This window comes from Schistocerca serialis, chromosome 7 (genome assembly GCF_023864345.2).
Source record: "Schistocerca serialis cubense isolate TAMUIC-IGC-003099 chromosome 7, iqSchSeri2.2, whole genome shotgun sequence".
Lineage (NCBI taxonomy): Eukaryota > Metazoa > Arthropoda > Insecta > Orthoptera > Acrididae > Schistocerca > Schistocerca serialis.
This window is the reverse complement of record NC_064644.1, coordinates 324,295,602-324,315,800: the sequence shown is the minus strand read 5'-3', so window position 1 is coordinate 324,315,800 and position 20,199 is coordinate 324,295,602. Positions and strand designations below refer to the sequence as shown.

Sequence of the window (20,199 nt, the reverse complement as noted above, 5' to 3'; positions counted from 1 at the left end):
GTCACTTTAGACCTGTTTTCTCTTCAGTGTATTTCAATTATTAAATTATGTCAAACAACCCAAATAAAGTAACTTTTAGTTCAACATAATAAAAAAAGAAAAGTAAATAGATGTAATGGCTGTATTGATGTATTTGTATCTCATCAAACCTACCATGCACACATGCTTCAAATTTGAGTGTACAACTAAAAGTTGATGTGTTATGATGTGTCGGCAGAAGTGCCGACACAGTGTGATTTGAGGGGATCGCAATGCACGCTATAAACACACGAAGGATGGCGTGAGGTCTGAAACAGGATACGTAATGAATGCTATAAAGAAAAGTACGTAGCTTTTGGAATACTTAACTTTAATCCAGCCTTGTTGTATACATCGTTCTTGATGAGACATGCTTTATACGATAAGTATCAATTGCTATGTAAGGCTAATGGCGACTTGCTAGGTCGTAGCCATGGACTTAGCTGAAGGCTATTCTAACTATCTGCTCGGCAAAGGAGCGAGGCTTCGTCAGTGTAGTCGCTAGCAAAGTCGTCCGTACAACTGGGGCGAGTGCTAGTCCGTATCTCGAGACCTGCCGTGTGGTGGCGCTCGGTCTGCGATCAATGACAGTGGCAACACGCGGGTCCGCAATGTACTAATGGACCGCGGCCGATTTAAAGCTACCACCTAGCAAGTGTGGTGTCTGGCAGTGACACCACATGTTAGATGACACTGCGTGCTGCCAAACACACATTGTGGTAGTACAGAGACATACACACATGTGTCTTTCTCATGTTCAGTTCATGAAGGGAATAATAAAGGAAGTGCCCAACAACGATAAAACGTAGTAGATGCTGTCCATTGTCCTATACCTGTCATACATGTAACAAGGTGGCCTGTAATTCTGCAACACTTCTATCAATGAGTGCTCAAGAGTTCAGTGAAATTCTGAAAGAAGACTAGAGTGAGCAGTTATATGTGGGTGCTTGGAACCACAGAAGGACATCCACTTACTAACAGCTCAAACAGAAGCAAAGGAGAAGAGACGCAACACACATTTATAAAAGAAAAGAAAAAGAAAAAAGCAGTTGATTAAGTCTTCTAGTTTATCAAAAATTCTTACATAAGAAGCAAGATGACAATCAGGGATAGGAAAAAGTGAAGGCAAAGTATATGGTACTTAAAGAATGGTACTGAAACTCTTTGGGAGAAACACAGAAAATATTAAAGAATTCAAAAGTAAGTTAAGAAAGTTACTTTCAAACTCCTGAATTACATCATCTCTCACCAACTAAAATCTGGACTTATTATTCCTCCCCAACATAACATGTACATCTTAAAATTGCTTTTTCCTGACTTTTATGTTTCTTTTTCTCCTTGTGAAGAAATCCCAAAAGCAAGAGATGTTACAAATTTCAGCTACTTATTTTATTCTTGTGTAATTGCTCCAGTCATTCTTGCTTTAGTGATTACCATTTGGATGCAATTCCAATGTCATAAACCTGGTGAATTCTCGCTGTTTTCACTTTGTAAAAAAGTTACGTAAGTTTACTTATCCAAAAAATAAAAATAGGATGTGAAATACCTTGGAAGTGATAGAATTGGAGGTTTTGTACGTATAAGACCCTGCTTTCGCAGTTCTGCCTGTACGTCACCGCCTGCCAGTCTCCACAAATGGTACAGCTCTTTTAGGGGCCTTTCCAGCAGAGGGTGTGGTCTAGATTGTGGAACAGATTCCATAACAGATTTCTGTTCAATATCTTTAAGGTACGGATGGCACATCAGTTGACGAGGCATTGGCCGTTGACTTGTGTATATATTCAGGCATTTGGACAGAAGGTCTAGGAAATCAGCGGGCACTGTCTGGAATAAAGAGCATATGTTTACACATATCCATCAGTACCTAATCTCAATATTTATGTTCACTTCTATACTACGAAAACATATCATTAGCAACGGGAACTATTTTACAGTATAAGTTTTGACTAAAGAAAAAAAATATCAAAAACTAAACAACCTTGATGTAAATTATAAACAATAAATCTCATAAATCAGGAAACTACTTGTATTGGTCTGTGCAGAGTTTGCAGTATTAGGCACTGATGATGATGAGTTGGGTTGAGGGGGCGCCCGACATCAAGGTCATCAGCGCCCTGACGAAAAGTCAACATGTAATCTCATGGGTGGGGACAAAGGCTGTCACCACATGCAGAGCAGTTTATAACATACTAAAGTCTGCCACCCTTCCCCACCAGTTTAGGTATGAGGCCTGATAGTTCACAAAATTTCACACTCCGTTAACACTGGTATCGGTATCTGCGAGGACAGTGGGGAGACCTCCAGCGAGACCAAGGGCTGCCCTATAACGCACTGAGCAGTAGTGACAAGTACTGTGGTATCAGTGTCACCTTTGAAAATTTTATGAACAACAACTACACAGCATTACTGATATGGGACATAAGTATTGTTTTAATATTTGCCATTTGTTATTCCTATAACAATAACAGTTGAGAAACTGACCACACACTTTGTTCACAGTGAGTGCTTAAATAAGCACAACTGTGAAAATAATGGAAACTTGACAAAGTTTTTTGTTTAACAATTTTTCACAATTTTTGTAATTTGTTATTTTGTCAGTAACAATGGCTCAAATCATTTCCTTCAACTTTTGGAAATCAATCAAATTAAAAAAAAAAAAAAAAAAAAAAAAAAAAAAAATACTATTTACAACTGGTTTGTAGAATTCCACTGTGAGTAGCTCGATCAAAATTGGCTGCTGTTCCAAACAACATTCTCAAGGCATTTGTCACAGCCATCAGACCGCCACAGAGTATAGTGTGATTCATCACTACATATCACTGATTTCCTGTCATCCACTGTTCAGTGGATGACAGTGACTTTACACCACCTTAAGCGTCACTTAGAAATTGCTACAAAAATCTGTGGTTTATCAGGAGCTGCTTCACCACTGTAACCCATTCTTTTTAACTCCTTACAAATGTCAGTCATTGTGCTACCTGGACTGCTGGTAAATGGAATTCACTTGAAATCCCTTCACTTATTTCTGTAATACTCCACTTGTCAGTCAGTATTTTAGCTGTGGTTGTTCCTATGTGTTTCTACTTCACTATCACATTAGCAATGGACAGAGGTGAACAGCTTTGAGAGGGTCGAAATCTCCCTGATGGACCTGTTACTCAGGTGACATGCACTTTCTAAGTCACTGGGCTCTCCTAACTGACCCAGACTGCTGTTACTCTGTCTCTACTGACAACACAGTACTTCCTCCCTCCTCCCCCCCCCCCCCCCCCCCTTATAATCATAGGTGCACATCTTGTGAGACCTAGTCATCAATGGAAATGAACAAATTCTGGCTCATTGAAGGAAATTAGACTGAGGAATTAAATGGGACATTTACAATTTAATTTTGCAGCTTAACTGAAACAACCAAATCTGTAACCTGACCTTTCACAGGCATTGCTCATACTGACTTATCTATCCAGGCATGGCTCGCAGCCCACCCTCACAACTTCACTTCTGCCAATATCTCTCTCCTCTGTTTGGCACCCAGTTTTAAATTGGCACAAAGTTTCAAAGCAGCACACACTCCACTGTAGAGCGAAATATTCATTCTGGAAACTATCCCCTATGCAATGACTAAGCTATTTATTTAAAACATTCTTTTTCCCAGCAGTTTTAATCTACTGAGGTACGCGGAGAGCTACACAAAGTTTGGAAAGTAGAACAATGGTACTGGCAGAAATAAAGCTGCCATAACACTGTATGTACTGCTTGGATATGTGCCGCAGCACCAGACTGCTGGCAGGGCAGCTGTGTGGGACAGCCACCAGAGGCCACCTGCTGTGGGCCATGACTTGTGCACATTGCACAGCATCTGCCACACCATCTACCATAGCCCTCCTCTTTACAAGTGCAGTGCAGCAGGCACTTGCCCTCATATTGTGTTCATACTTACTGTCAGCAACTACATGTATTAGTTGTTGTTGTGGTCTTCAGTCCTGAGACTGGTTTGATGCTACTCTATCCTGTGCAAGCTGCTTCATCTCACAGTACCTACTGCAACCTACATCCTTCTGAATCTGCTTAGTGTATTCATCTCTTGGTCTCCCTCTACGATTTTTACCCTCCACGATGCCCTCCAATACTAAACTGGTAATCCCTTGATGCCTCAGTAGATGTCCTACCAACCGATCCCTTCTCCTAGTCAAGTTGTGCCACAAACTTCTCTTCTCCCCAATCCTATTCAACACCTCCCCATTAGTTATGTGATCTACCCATCTAATCTTCAGCATTCTTCTGTAGCACCACATTTCGAAAGCTTCTATTCTCTTCTTGTCCAAACCATTTATCGTCCATGTTTCACTTCCATACATGGCTACACTCCATACAAATACTTTCAGAAACGACTTCCTGACACTTAAATCTATATTCGATGTTAACAAATTTCTCTTCTTCAGAAACGCTTTCCTTCCCATTGCGAGTCTACATTTTATATCCTCTCTACTTCGACCATCATCAGTATCAGTATTAGTACCTGGGTAGTTTCTGCGTTTGTGCCTATTTTATCAACTGTTTTTCACTTGTATGTGGAAGAAGAATGAAGTTTATGTCATCATGGCCATGCTGTTGTTCATGCCATACAGTATGTCAACTGAAGATGAGTGTGGTGTCCACTTCTGCATGCACAGTCTATTTCCTTGTTCCTTTGATTCTTCTGTCCATGGAGACGGCAGTGCTTCAATCTCTCTTCAAGCAGCTGTAGGCTTTTAAAGTTGCTCTCATGAACTTATCCGCCATACTGATTCTGCAGGCTTCCACGCCATTAGCATAACCACGGCATTCTCCCCCTTATCACAACGCAGCTGAAGAGTGAGAGGTTTATAAGCAGCGACTACGACAACACTTCCTTCTTTTGGCGTCACTGATGCGAACATGTGTAATGCTTTGTTTCTTTCTTGGATTTCTCCTCGGATCTAACAGCTGTTGGGTCAGTTAGCACTGGTCCAAGAACACGTGTCACTTTTGTTCAATGTGATGTGCAGGTTGTTGCTAAATCATCACCATAAATGCACATGTGTCATCACAGCATGAGTAGAGCTCTGTTATTGTCATGAACAGCTCCACCAGTACTACCATGCTTGGGTGGCTGAACTTCACAGCCTCAGTTCCACATGCCAGTTTGTTACAGATTTTCATCATGATTCCTTTGCTGAATCTATGGCCTGTGATGCCATCATTCAGATGGCTCCTAACAAGGGTGTGTCAATGTGCAATACAGTGCAAGAATCCATCTTTGGCAGAAGTGTTAAATACTGCTCAATCTCATGCTGCTGGTGATCAGATTGAGGTTTGGTGTGATACTGCTGCAGCTGCTTCTGTTCTTGGTCATCACACATCGGTCAATTCCTGGGGGTAGGATGATGTGGCAGCCATTTGCATGCCACACTGGACAGCAATGTGCCCAACAACTAGCACTGGGTGACTTGCAACAACTGTAGGAGAAAAGGACATATAGTATCCGTGTGTCATTCCCAGGCCCCTTCTACGGGCATGGACATGGGTTTTAATTCTGTGTCTCCAGTGCTTACGAATCATAACAAACTGTTTACCAGAGTGCGAGTGATGGACAAAGTGTTCAGCTTATAAGTGAACATGGGTGCAGCAGTGACTGTACTGAACTCATAAACTTATGTACATCTTACATCTGCAGCTTTGTCTCAGGTTATTTGGCATTTGGTGAGTTACAACAAGCAGCATATTCCAATTTTGGGCTATTTACGGCTGCCAGTATGTATAAATCTGTGGTTCGTTCCTCGACTTTTTTGGTAGTGGATGATCTGGTACCAGAAATTTGTTTGGTCTGGATGCTTTCAAGGCTTTTAGTTTTTCAATTTCATATACGATGCACCTCATTCGCAACCAGGTCATTATCAGCAGTTAGATTCTCTGAGTTCTTGTCTCTTTTCTCAGATAGGTTAGGTTATGCTATTAATTTTGCAGCACATATTACCCTGTGACCTATGGTGTGGCAGTATCTTTTTCCTATGCTTTGTGTGATCAAGTGAAATCACAATGTGATAGGTTGACATCCTTGGGGGGTCTTACAGCCTATTACAATGAGTGATTTTCTACCCCCCTCGTGATTGTTAAAACAATGACTTGTCTCTGAAGCAACTTGAAAGTTTCAGTTAATGCTGAATCTATCACTGACAACTACCCTTTGCCCTGTCTAGGCGAGTAATTGGCTAAACTCACCAATGCTCACTTTTTCTCCAAAACTGATTTACCTGAAGGCTATTTACAGGTTCCACTGGATAAGGATTCTAACCAGCTCCACGCAATTATCATGCCCCCTCAGTTTGTACCAGTATCACTCCCTTTTGTTTGGTGTCGCTAGCACCCTGGTAATTTTTCAGTACTTTTTTTGAACAACTGATGATGTTGGTTCTGGGATGCACCAACTACACTCCTGGAAATGGAAAAAAGAACACATTGACACCGGTGTGTCAGACCCACCATACTTGCTCCGGACACTGCGAGAGGGCTGTACAAGCAATGATCACACGCACGGCACAGCGGACACACCACGAACCGCGGTGTTGGCCGTCGAATGGCGCTAGCTGCGCAGCATTTGTGCACCGCCGCCGTCAGTGTCAGCCAGTTTGCCGTGGCATACGGAGCTCCATCGCAGTCTTTAACACTGGTAGCATGCCGCGACAGCGTGGACGTGAACCATATGTGCAGTTGACGGACTTTGAGCGAGGGTGTATAGTGGGCATGCGGGAGGCCGGGTGGACGTACCACCGAATTGCTCAACACGTGGGGCATGAGGTCTCCACAGTACATCGATGTTGTCGCCAGTGGTCGGCGGAAGGTGCACGTGCCCGTCGACCTGGGACCGGACCGCAGCGACGCACGGATGCACGCCAAGACCGTAGGATCCTACGCAGTGCCGTAGGGGACCGCACCGCCACTTCCCAGCAAATTAGGGACACTGTTGCTCCTGGGGTATCGGCGAGGACCATTCGCAACCGTCTCCATGAAGCTGGGCTACGGTCCCGCACACCGTTAGGCCGTCTTCCGCTCACGCCCCAACATCGTGCAGCCCGCCTCCAGTGGTGTCGCGACAGGCGTGAATGGAGGGACGAATGGAGACGTGTCGTCTTCAGCGATGAGAGTCGCTTCTGCCTTGGTGCCAATGATGGTCGTATGCGTGTTTGGCGCCGTGCAGGTGAGCGCCACAATCAGGACTGCATACGACCGTGGCACACAGGGCCAACACCCGGCATCATGGTGTGGGGAGCGATCTCCTACACTGGCCGTACACCACTGGTGATCGTCGAGGGGACACTGAATAGTGCACGGTACATTCAAACCGTAATCGAACCCATCGTTCTACCATTCCTAGACCGGCAATGGAACTTGCTGTTCCAACAGGACAATGCACGTCCGCATGTACCCGTGCCACCCAACGTGCTCTAGAAGGTGTAAGTCAACTACCCTGGCCAGCAAGATCTCCGGATCTGTCCCCCATTGAGCATGTTTGGGACTGGATGAAGCGTCGTCTCACGCAGTCTGCACATCCAGCACGAACGCTGGTCCAACTGAGGCGCCAGGTGGAAATGGCATGGCAAGCCGTTCCACAGGACTACATCCAGCATCTCTACGATCGTCTCCATGGGAGAATAGCAGCCTGCATTGCTGCGAAAGGTGGATATACACTGTACTAGTGCCGACATTGTGCATGCTCTGTTGCCTGTGTCTATGTGCCTGTGGTTCTGTCAGTGTGATCATGTGATGTATCTGACCCCAGGAATGTGTCAATAAAGTTTCCCCTTCCTGGGACAATGAATTCACGGTGTTCTTATTTCAATTTCCAGGAGTGTATCTCAATGACATCACGAAGGGTGCATCCACGGAATAGCATTTAATTAACTTGCACACCTTTTCATGGTCTTATATACTGCTGGGTTAAAATGCAACTTGGTCAAGTCACTCTCTTCCTGGCATTACTGTGTATTTGGCATTTGACATTCCTCGGTATGGGGTTAAGCATTTACACCAAGTTACTGCGGACACAGCTTACTGTTGCTGCACAAATGTCAAAGAACTCCAAGTATTTTTCAGTAAAATTTTCTGTAACAATATCAAACAACTCCAAGCATTTTTTGGTAAAATTATTACTCCCACTAATTTATTCTAGGTGCGGCCACATCGGCCCATCCTCTCCCCAAGTTGCTTCACAAGAAAGTTCCTTTTCAGAGACTTATCAGCCCATCGACCTATGTTTTGGCCTGGCATTAACACTGACATTGTACATCTTGTCACGGCCTGCTCTCACTGTGCTACCCAACAGACAGTGCTGTTGGCAATGCTTTCTCTGTGTCCCAGACCACAATGCCCATTGGAATGCATCCACGTTGATTTCATGGGACCCTTCCTAAATTCTTCCTGGCTGTTGGTTACCAATGCTTTCTCTAAATTTACATATGTTATCAATCCATTGTCCTCCATCATCAGCTGGGGCTATGATTCAGGGCCTCTCCAAAACTTTTTCTATTAAAGGATTGCCTTATACACTTGTCAGAGGTAATGGTCCACAGTTTTTGTCTCAAGCCTTCTGTGATTTTTTTGCACCTACCAAAACATTCACCACACAACTTCTCCTCCATTGACACCCCCCCCCCCCCCTCTCAAATCTAACAATGAGACAGTAAGTTTTGTCCATACATTCCATCTTCAAATGAAGAAGTACATTTAACACGGCTCTACAGACAAAGCCTCGACATGCTCCTTAAATTCCTACAGGTTTACACTGGTGGATGTTTGGAGTCTGGCCAAGGTGCTCCAAGGTCCAGCCATGTGCCTTCCAGCATATGGTCATACCTACCCTGCAACACCCATCGGTGCCACCGTCATCATGGCTTGCTCCTGACTCTACGGTCCGGGTTTAGGGGTTTGGCTGCTGAACAGAGTGGATTCTAGCCATTGTCCACAACAACTGTAAAGGCTGCTGCTGCCTCATACAGTGCACACCACTGAAGGGCTGGTGGCACACCATCATGACCAGCAGCATCCTCGTGCCACAGTAAGGGCTGCAGGTCCACAGCTGCCCATGCCCTCAGCGTCTGTCCTGGGTCTGCAGGGCATCTCGGCTGTCCTCCTTGCTGATGTCAGCATCTCCTGCTCTCTTCTGGGGTCCTGGGGTCCACAGCAACTACCCCCGACCCCCACTGCATCCTGTGCCTGGTGCTGGGCCTTCCCACGATGGCTTCGCCATTGGGTTGGCAGGTGTCTTCAGACACTTCAACACTGGTGTCTGCAGTGCCTCCAACAGAGTTGCGAACACCTTCAACAGCAGCACTATTCAACCACTTTGAGGAACCAGATGTTGAGATGTGACCACCTTCCTTGTCAATGGACCTCTCTTACGGTACCTCACGGAGAAGCGGCTCTTGCGCATGTCTACGCCCATGCTACTTCCACCCTACTCAATGGTTCCAGCCTGAAATTTCCTTCTGCTGCTGCCATCACTGCAACATTTGCTGCAGAGACAGTGGATGTTTCAGAAATCACTGCAACACTCACACTGGTGGTGAGCCCTTTTGCCAAGGGGGAGGGGTGCTATAAGCCTGTACACGACACATGGATACATACCGAGACACTAGGCCACCAGCATGCCACCCTTCAAATATTCCACCAAAGGCATCTGCCTGGTCCAGCCACCAGAGGTTGCCTGCAGTGGGCCACGCGACTTGTGCATATGGCACAGCAGCCGACATGCCATCTACCAGAGCCCTCCTTTTGATAAGTGCTGTACAGCAGGCAGTTGTCCTCATATTGTATTCATACTTAATGCCAGCAACTGCTTGTATCAGTACCAGGATTGCTTCTATATGTGTGTTTAGGCTCTCAACTGCTGTTTGCTTGTATGTGGAAGAGAAATAAGCTTTGGTTCGTTGTTTCCACGCTGTTGTTTACGTCTTACAGTGAGGGTGGGTCAAGATTCACAGCTAAGGAATCTTAAGAGCATTGACCATGAAAGCTAAGTTCTCCATTCATTACTAATAAGACCATTTTTATTAAATTTCAGCAACTGCTCTATTTGTTAATATGTAAATAACCAGCATGTAGGCAAAACCACAAAAATATTATGTTTACAGCCAGTAAACAGATTCATTCCACATCATTTCAACAGAAATTGTCAATTATCTATGGGAAATAGTTAACTTATTGACTACTTACGTGTGTGTGTGTGTGGGGGGGGGGGGGGGGGGCACATGCGCGCGCATTTTCCTTTCTTTTCTGAAGAAGGTTTTGTCCAAAAGCTCAGTCTGTAACAGTATTTTAGTTCCTGTGTGTTTAAACTGTGTGAATTCCTATGGGACTCAACTACTGAGGTCATCGGTCCCTAGACTTGCACACTACTTAAACTAACTTATGCTAAGAACAACACACACACCCATGCCCAAGACAGGACTCGAACCTCCGGCAGGAGGAGCCACATAATCTGTGACATAGCACCAAAGACTGTGTGGCCAATCCGCACGGCTTTAGTTCCAGCCAATCTGCAGCTCAACATATCATCTTTATGGTGAGCAGCAATCTATCCTTTTGATAGCTGTAAACTTTTCTAAATTTACGAGATATTTATCCTTGGTAGTAGTGCAAAACTTGCTAGGGTTTGATTTAATGATCAGCCTCTAATTTAAGATAGCTTGAGAGAGCATTTTCTACAAGCATTTTCTACACAGTTACACATAATACTGTGTATCTGTTTTTCAGTATTCCTTATATTAAACAACTTATATGGGATTCTTCAACTCATAGTAACAAAAGATTAAAATTATTGTTAAAAATATAACGCATTTGAAATATAAAATAGTTTACACAAATCTGTGAGAATTTCATGGAATGTATACTCACTAGCAATCAGGCATGGGTAGGCACTAGATGAGGTGTTAATAGCAAGATGCTTCACCGTGAGCTGTCAGAACTGCAGAAGCACATCAAGGCACGGATTCTACGAGGATCTACACGTCTTACAGTGCTAGTAACAGTTGTTTTTGTGCTTTTGGTGCAAGATTTAGTGATCATATAAAGGGTACTGACAGTTTCCAAAAAAAACACTTCATCAAGTTAACATGGTTGTGATCTAGGGGAGTCTCCATTGAGCTACCTGCATGTAACTGAAGAGGGGTGATGTGCAACAGTGTCATATTAAAACAGACCTTTTCATCAGGATACTCTCATGTCAGAAAAGGATGTAGACAGTCTGTAAAAAAATCCACAAAGTGTTAACCTATCGAACGTCAGTACAGACGGCCGGTGAGGGCTAATTAGAACCATGTGAATGCAGCCCAAGCCGCTAGCCTGGATGCAACCTTGTTGACAAGCAGCTTCAGGGGACATATGCCATACTTACAAGCTCATCAGTTCACTACAGTTGAAACTAGGATTCATCAAACAATGCTACATGCCCCCATCATTCCCTGGTCTACCGACAAAGTTAACTGGCCCATGCCGGTCGTTGAGCTCTTAAATGTTGTGTCAGTAAAGAGAGGATTTTGGTGTCAGTTGCTGAAGTCTGTGGATGCATTTTTCTCTGTACAGCCCTATAAATTTGACCCCTGACACTCCACATTCAAATTGGCAGTGAGATGTAGACTGCTGATCACCACTTGTGGCTCTATGGCGATGACATGACGGCCACTTGTCAAATATTTATACATGTACTGAGTGGCCAAGTTATGGGAGGGGTGTCCCATTTGAAGATGAGTTGTTTATGATGCCAAAATGTTGTGGTTTCTTACAGCATGTTGCCCAAGTATAGACATGATAACTGAAGGAGTCGGCTACTGCGAGGTATGTAGTGAACATGGCAGCATGTCATGAAATGACTGACAATGAATGTGCGGTGATAATTGCAGCAAGATGTGATGGTCAGAACAGTTTAAGATAACATGTGAATTCAAGTTCCAGCGATCATCAGTCTATAGGGTGTATTTTCAATATCGCAGAGACAGTGTTTGCTTATACACTCCTGGAAATGGGAAAAAGAACACATTGACACCGGTGTGTCAGACCCACCATACTTGCTCCGGACCCTGCGAGAGGGCTGTACAAGCAATGATCACATGCACGGCACAGCGGACACACCAGGAACCGCGGTGTTGGCCGTCGAATGGCGCTAGCTGCGCGGCATTTGTGCACCGCCGCCGTCAGTGTCAGCCAGTTTGCCGTGGCATACGGAGCTCCATCGCAGTCTTTAACACTGGTAGCATGCCGCGACAGCGTGGACGTGAACCATATGTGCAGTTGACGGACTTTGAGCGAGGGCGTATAGTGGGCATGCGGGAGGCCGGGTGGACGTACCGCCGAATTGCTCAACACGTGGGGCGTGAGGTCTCCACAGTACATCGATGTTGTCGCCAGTGGTCGGCGGAAGGTGCACGTGCCCGTCGACCTGGGACCGGACCGCAGCGACGCACGGATGCACGCCAAGACCGTAGGATCCTACGCAGTGCCGTAGGGGACCGCACCGCTACTTCCCAGCAAATTAGGGACACTGTTGCTCCTGGGATATCGGCGAGGACCATTCGCAACCGTCTCCATGAAGCTGGGCTACGGTCCCGCACACCGTTAGGCCGTCTTCCGCTGACGCCCCAACATCGTGCAGCCCGCCTCCAGTGGTGTCGCGACAGGCGTGAATGGAGGGACGAATGGAGACGTGTCGTCTTCAGCGATGAGAGTCGCTTCTGCCTTGGTGCCAATGATGGTCGTATGCGTGTTTGGCGCCGTGCAGGTGAGCGCCACAATCAGGACTGCATACGACCGTGGCACACAGGGCCAACACCCGGCATCATGGTGTGGGGAGCGATCTCCTACACTGGCCGTACACCACTGGTGATCGTCGAGGGGACACTGAATAGTGCACGGTACATCCAAACCGTCATCGAACCCATCGTTCTACCATTCCTAGACCGGCAAGGGAACTTGCTGTTCCAACAGGACAATGCACGTCCGCATGTATCCCGTGCCACCCAACGTGCTCTAGAAGGTGTAAGTCAACTACCCTGGCCAGCAAGATCTCCGGATCTGTCCCCCATTGAGCATGTTTGGGACTGGATGAAGCGTCGTCTCACGCGGTCTGCACATCCAGCACGAACGCTGGTCCAACTGAGGCGCCAGGTGGAAATGGCATGGCAAGCCGTTCCACAGGACTACATCCAGCATCTCTACGATCGTCTCCATGGGAGAATAGCAGCCTGCATTGCTGCGAAAGGTGGATATACACTGTACTAGTGCCGACATTGTGCATGCTCTGTTGCCTGTGTCTATGTGCCTGTGGTTCTGTCAGTGTGATCATGTGATGTATCTGACCCCAGGAATGTGTCAATAAAGTTTCCCCTTCCTGGGACAATGAATTCACGGTGTTCTTATTTCAATTTCCAGGAGTGTATATAAACTTTGCTGTCACTTAAAACTATTTACACGTTCTAAAAACTATTTAAATGTTCTTTGTATCATAACCATGGAAGATGACTCTATAAATAAGAATTAAGTACTCCTGGAAATTTATGTTGTTACAAGGTATTGTCTGATGCATGCTGCTAACTGAATTCAAAGGACATTATATGCTAATGGATCTCTCTTTACCAATAGTCTTAAGTACTCATCCAAATTTAATTCATTAGTTTTTCTGTGAAATTTTCGGTTATAATGTAGATCAAACATTTAATTTTTGCCATCAAATTGAACATCATAGTGTTATCGTCTGACTCGGGGAAGTGTGTTGCTGAATTAGTCAGACATGCTGAATTACTCAGACATTCGTATTTATCACTCTCTGGTTATTCTATACAAATTAAAGTTGGTAACTATATTAAAAGTTGGTAACTATTGTTGTAGTTCAGATTTTGCTAAAGTATACAATTATCTCTAGTTTCCTCATAACCTCTGCACTTGGTGTGGCCCTCATCCACAGACATGCACTTTGTTTTATTAAGTTATGTTCAACATTACTATACATGCATTTTTACCATCCATAAACATTTCTTAGTAACAAGGCTTCATGTGTTACATAAATGACTACTACAGTATTCAAACCAGTACATCTGCATGAATGGAAAAATACAATTAACATCATTTTCTAACCTGTTGTAACTGTTCCCAGCAGTTATGCTCTCTTGCTATCTTCTCCACAACACTAGGACAATGCAGCAAACTAAGAACCTTTCTTAGCCACTGAGCCAGGCGTAAACCAGCCCAAAGTGTTTTACCCATAGCTTGTTCAAGTAGTATCATACCTAATGACCAAACATCCACTTTTGGTCCTGACTGTGCACCAAGCAACACTTCTGGAGCCATGTATTTTGGATGGCTGGAATGGTAATTAAAATTATTTCCAGTGTTAGTGGCACAATGAAGGGAAAGATTCTACAATAGATATGTTATTCACTAAACAGCGACTGGCTCAAAAACAAAAACAACACACATTTCTTACAGAATTTCTATTTTGAATTTCTTATTTTAAATTCCAGTCACTTTTATGAGACTAATCTATTTTTACAATAAATTACTGATGTATAATACCTTCTGGGTGTCCAACAATAAAAAAGGATGATTATAAATGAATTAAGCCAGAGGTGTGGAAGTGAAACAAATGGCTTCACACTTCAAGCAAATTTTGAGACGTTCATGAAGGTAATGCACCACTTCGAAGATCTCCCTGCATCTTCGAAAATGTATATTGTCTCCTCTTGCACCAATCATGGCATCCAACCTTTCACGTATGTTCCTGATTAATGCTACAATATCCTCTAGATGAATCTCCTCATTATTCCAGGAGGGTCTCCCAAAGGTCCAGTAGGGCCTCTAAATACTGCTGATGTGCCCTTAAATCCACCTGTTTCCATACGTGTTCAACAGGACATAGTACAAATCTCCACTTCACCCAACAACTCTTGCACAATTCGAGATTACAGAAGTGTCCAATTCCATCCGTATGCTTTGACCCAAGACGTCATCAATATGGCGGAAACGGCTATTCTAAGCGTCTCCAATATGGTGTCCATGATGTCACTACATACACACAGCAAAATACACAAAAATACTTATATATAAAGCAATAACATCTCGCTCCAAAAATACAATCAAACTAATGGGACAACTGCGGGAAATTGGGGGTTTAGGGAGGGGACAAGCTAAATATAACAGTAAAAAAACATACCATGATCCCAAAACACACAACAAAATAATTACAAAATCTACAGGAATCTGACACTTCCCTTGACGTATACAGCGTATTACAAAAAGGTACGGCCAAACTTTCAGGAAACATTTCTCACACAAATAAAGAAAAGATGTTATGTGGACATGTGTCCAGAAACACTTAATTTCCATGTTAGAGCTCATTTTAGTTTCGTCAGTATGTACTGTACTTCCTTAATTCGTCGCCAGTTGGCCCAATTGAAGGAAGGTAATGTTGATTTCGGTGCTTGTGTTGACATGCAACTCATTGCTCTACAGTACTAGCATCAAGCACATCAGTACGTAGCATTAACAGGTTAGTGTTCATCACGAACACTGTTTGCAATCAGTGCAATGTTTACAAATGCGGAGTTGGCAGATGCCCATTTGATGTACGGATTAGCACGGGGCAATAGCCGTGGCGCGTTATGTTTGTATCGAGACAGATTTCCAGAACGAAGGTGTCCCGACAGGAAGACGTTCGAAACAACTGATCTGCATCTTAGGGAACATGGAACATTCCAGCCTACGACTCGCGACTGGGGAAGACCTTGAACGACGAGGACACCTGCAATGGACGAGGCAATTCTTCGTGCAGTTGACGATAACCCTACTGTCAGCGTCAGAGAAGTTGCTGCTGTACAAGGTAACATTGACCACGTCACTGTATGGAGAGTGCTGCGGGAGAACCAGTTGTTTCCGTACCATGTACAGCGTGTGCAGGCACTATTAGCAGCTGATTGGCCTCCACGGGTACACTTATGCAAATGGTTCATCCAACAATGTGTCAATCCTCATTTCAGTGCAAATGTTCTCTTTACGGATGAGGCTTCATTCCAACGTGATCAAATTTTGTAACACCCTGTACAGGTCAACCACAGCTGACAATACCAAAACACCAATGCAAGCAGTAAAACCTATGGAAATTGGAATCAGACATTTCCCTTGACCACAGCTGACAATACCAAAACACCAATGCCTTCATATAAAACTACAAAAATTGTAATCAGTCATTTCCCTTGACCTGTATAGGTCAACCATAACTATCGATACAAAAACACCAAAACCTAAAACTATGAGAGTGTGCCATCAAACACGACAAGACATCTACAAACACAGCCAACTCAAACTCCGTGCCTTAATGATATCACACACCACAACACCCTTATGTCATGGGTCAAAGCAGACGGGTAGAATTGGATGCTTCCATTGACCCCACAATTCTTGCAACACATGAGCATGTATTATTGTAAAACCATCAATAAATGGAGTGAAAGATTTCCTCCACATGCTGATGTGCTTTAAGGTGCCCGTCCTCCATGGAGACCAAATATGTCCCTGCAGTCATACTGATTCCTGCCCACACCATGAGAGAATCACCCTGAAAAGGTATCCTCAGTGAAAATATGAAAGGGGAAAACTTTTTCCCAGTCCTTATCCAGACCATTTCTGTACTACCATCAAGTGATCATTGGATAAATCACAATGCACTGGTGAACAACATTTGCTCCCACTGTTGTGCTTTCCAGCCACGATATTCCCTGGTGAAACACAGTCAAGCTGCATTAACACTTTATGGTGGATTCTTGACATGTAGCATGTCATCTGGATTGAAGATGGCTTCTTCTTGTTGTCTATGGATAGTTCTCCCACAGGTGAATCCCTCAAACTTGATGGAGCAGATTTCATGTTTCAACAGAAGTGGTGTGATGGTTGCAGAGAAACTGAAGTTCTAAGAAGTGACCATCTCTTGCCGATACTGCTTGTCTTAGTTCTGACAGTGATTTCCTAGCATAGCTTCCAGTTTCCTTGTTCTCTTACAGTTCTGGAAATTGTGGAAGGTGTAGTTCTCAACACATCTCCACCATAACACATGCTGCAATCAACTTTCACTAAAGCAACAGCACATGTAGTTTATTCAGGGCTTAAGAGAAAACTCACTCCAGAAATCTGATTCTAATACTCACAGAAGGATCCTAAAGACACACAACTGAAAGAGAAACAATACAAGGTGGAACAATAAATGCTGTAAGAGTCAGAAGCATTGCCTCATATTCAGTAAATCTGTTTTTAAGGTTTTGTGGGAAAAACAATTGAGGCTGGTGCAATAAACATAACATACCACACATAAAAATATGGAACAAAGTACTTCACTTTGACTGAATAGATAATTACACATTATTTATTATGTGGTGCATTTTTCATGCCAGTCTGTGTATTAGTAACCCAATTACAAAGTGAGTTTGGTTGCTTTCTGAATTAATATTTCAACCTTTTAGCTTACCGTCACACACAACATGGTTACCTAATTGTATCTGCAGTTAAATATACATAATGTTCAACAGAACAGAATTACTACTTGGTTTTACATATAAAGAGCAACATTCAGTAAAATACAGTATTTTATGAATGTCAGATCACACTTGCAGTCTCCATCAAGTATCTGAATATTCACATAACATACTGCACACACAGATAATGAGACATCCCCCACAGTATTCATGGATATAGCTTCTTGACTGCTCATCTTCACGTATGATCAGTACGATGGTCTTGGCATAGTACATCTTCCATATAGCCCTCTTCCACTATCTGCATATAGCCCTCTTCACTATCTGAACTACCTTAATCCCTTCTCTGCTAAACACCACTCAAAATTTTCAAAATTTATTTTTGACTGCTGCTTTTTTCATTTTTGAGTCCCTGTTTGACTACAGTTTCTTTTCTGACAGGTACCACAATAGACCAATGTTAATTCTACTTAGCACACTAATAGTCACCTACTAATATGTGTCTGCTCAATTTGATCAAGCAAGGTGGCACAGTGGTTAGCACAGTTGTCTTGCATGTCAGAGAACAACAGATCAAATCTCTGTTCGGTCATCCTGATTTAGGTTTTGTGTGAGTTCACTAAATTGCTGGCCGGCCGAAGTGGCCGTGCGGTTAAAGGCGCTGCAGTCTGGAACCGCAAGACCGCTACGGTCGCAGGTTCGAATCCTGCCTCGGGCATGGATGTTTGTGATGTCCTTAGGTTAGTTAGGTTTAACTAGTTCTAAGTTCTAGGGGACTAATGACCTCAGCAGTTGAGTCCCATAGTGCTCAGAGCCATTTTTGAACTAAATTGCTCCAGTAAATGCCAGGATGATTTCTTTAAGAAAGGCATGGCCAATTTTCTATTTGTCCTTTCATAACCCAAGTATATGTGCTGCTTAGCAAAACCACAATCAGCGGGTGTTAAACTCTACCCTTCCTTTCTTGTTTTGCTCATTTTGCATTACAGCAATTCTGCAAGTGGGCAAAACTTGCTCTCGAGGAGTTATAACAACATTCTCAGCACCATCGTATCCCACTCTCACTTGAGCATACCATTAACCACCAAAGAATTCATTACCCCCACTTAACCTCTCATAGCTCTAAAAAACTTGCATAGCTAATCCACTTCACCTCCTGAAATAGTTACAACCTAGTTCTCATCGCATTAATCACACTATTCCCAAGCATCATCCCCAGAATCCTAACCTGGTTGTAAACCTGTACTCTCATAAAATTGTATATGATAGTGACAGTCCTTTTGTAAGGCCTCACTTTCAGTCCATATTGAGTCTTATCTTATTGGACATGTCGAACACCTGCTTTCTTTTAAGCAACCCTTCTTTGGAAACATTTCTTCACCAATAATTCAACTGACCACAGCTATGTAAAAGCAGACAGTGGATCTTCTTTCATTCTGCTCCAACTTCCCTCCAATCTACAGCTGCTTCAATGCCTATGCTTGGATCCTCTGCACTAGAATTTGATCCTAAAAACTGCAGGTGGGAACTCAATTTTCACAGCACAGCCTCCATGCCCACAATCTATCTGGTCTAATCTGCCTGATGTTATATCTCAACACATGCTGCAATATGAAAATAATTTTAGCATGATAACAAAGAACTGTGATTGGTAGCAGCCTCTATAAAACACACACAAAACCTGCTGATAAAAAATAATCTCAGAGTTCTTTTACAAACTCATGGAATCTCTATATGACAGTTTCCCAAGAAAATACCACTGTTGGGCATAAAATAGCCACACAATTGTTGTTCTATACAACATATGACTCAAATTTTTATAACACTACTCACCCTATGGGAAATGAAACATCAGTTCCTTCTCCAGTCATGTAATAAAGTCCATAATTGAAGAGCTTCACATCTCCTTTATCATCAACTAATATGTTTTCTGGACAAAGACTTCGATGGACAATTCGCAAAGTATTCAGGTGATTTAAAGCATCAACTATTTGCATAGTAAATTTCTGTAATGCGTTGAGTGGGAGAAACTGTCCACTTAAAGGTTTGGGATGATACTGACACACCACCATCGTCCTCTCTGTCAACAAGTATTGATTAATGCCAATGTTAGAAAAATATAATTGTAACTATACAAAGAATTTCTTAGAAACATAATTTAATGTTGCAGCAATTTTACTTTCATCATATATTAAACATTATTCTTTGACATATGAGATTAATTATAATCTGTTAATTTATGCATAGCCCACTTGCAAATAAAGTTAACAATACATTAAGTGAATAGCTCTCACTAACTGAAACATGAATAACTTTTAGTAACCAAAGTACCTAACCTTATAAACATTATCTTTCAGTAAACAAATGTATACATAAATAATCTTAACTAAAATATCAGTATCTTTTTCACTGTTGTGTTACAGTTTCAATGAGACATGATACAGCTCACTTTCGGCAATGCGGCAGTGTTTAGGCTACTATTACAACATAACTATTGTAAAAGAACAGGTAATGTAAAATCTTCAGGGTGATTTGGAAGTTGCATTGAAATAATTAGAACATAAAAGTGTTCTAATTGCAACTACTGTGTTGGTGCAAGATCATGTATCAGCATTAACATCATATTTAAAGTATTGTGGTAAGGTTCACTGGGTGT

At 43.2% G+C, this 20,199-nt stretch overlaps 1 protein-coding gene across 2 annotated transcripts in view; it reads right to left on the bottom strand.

The window, feature by feature from the left end:
* The window catches only part of LOC126412575 (TBC domain-containing protein kinase-like protein), a 79,049-nt gene that overhangs the window by 44,778 nt on the left and 14,072 nt on the right, over window positions 1-20,199 (bottom strand). For both annotated transcript variants that reach the window (XM_050082221.1, XM_050082222.1), the window contains exons 3-5: window positions 19,377-19,623; window positions 14,158-14,383; window positions 1,565-1,842 (exon numbers count right to left, since the gene is read on the bottom strand). In XM_050082221.1, the coding sequence (XP_049938178.1) occupies window positions 1,565-1,842; window positions 14,158-14,383; window positions 19,377-19,623 (751 nt within the window). The remainder of the gene's footprint in view (window positions 1-1,564; window positions 1,843-14,157; window positions 14,384-19,376; window positions 19,624-20,199) is intronic.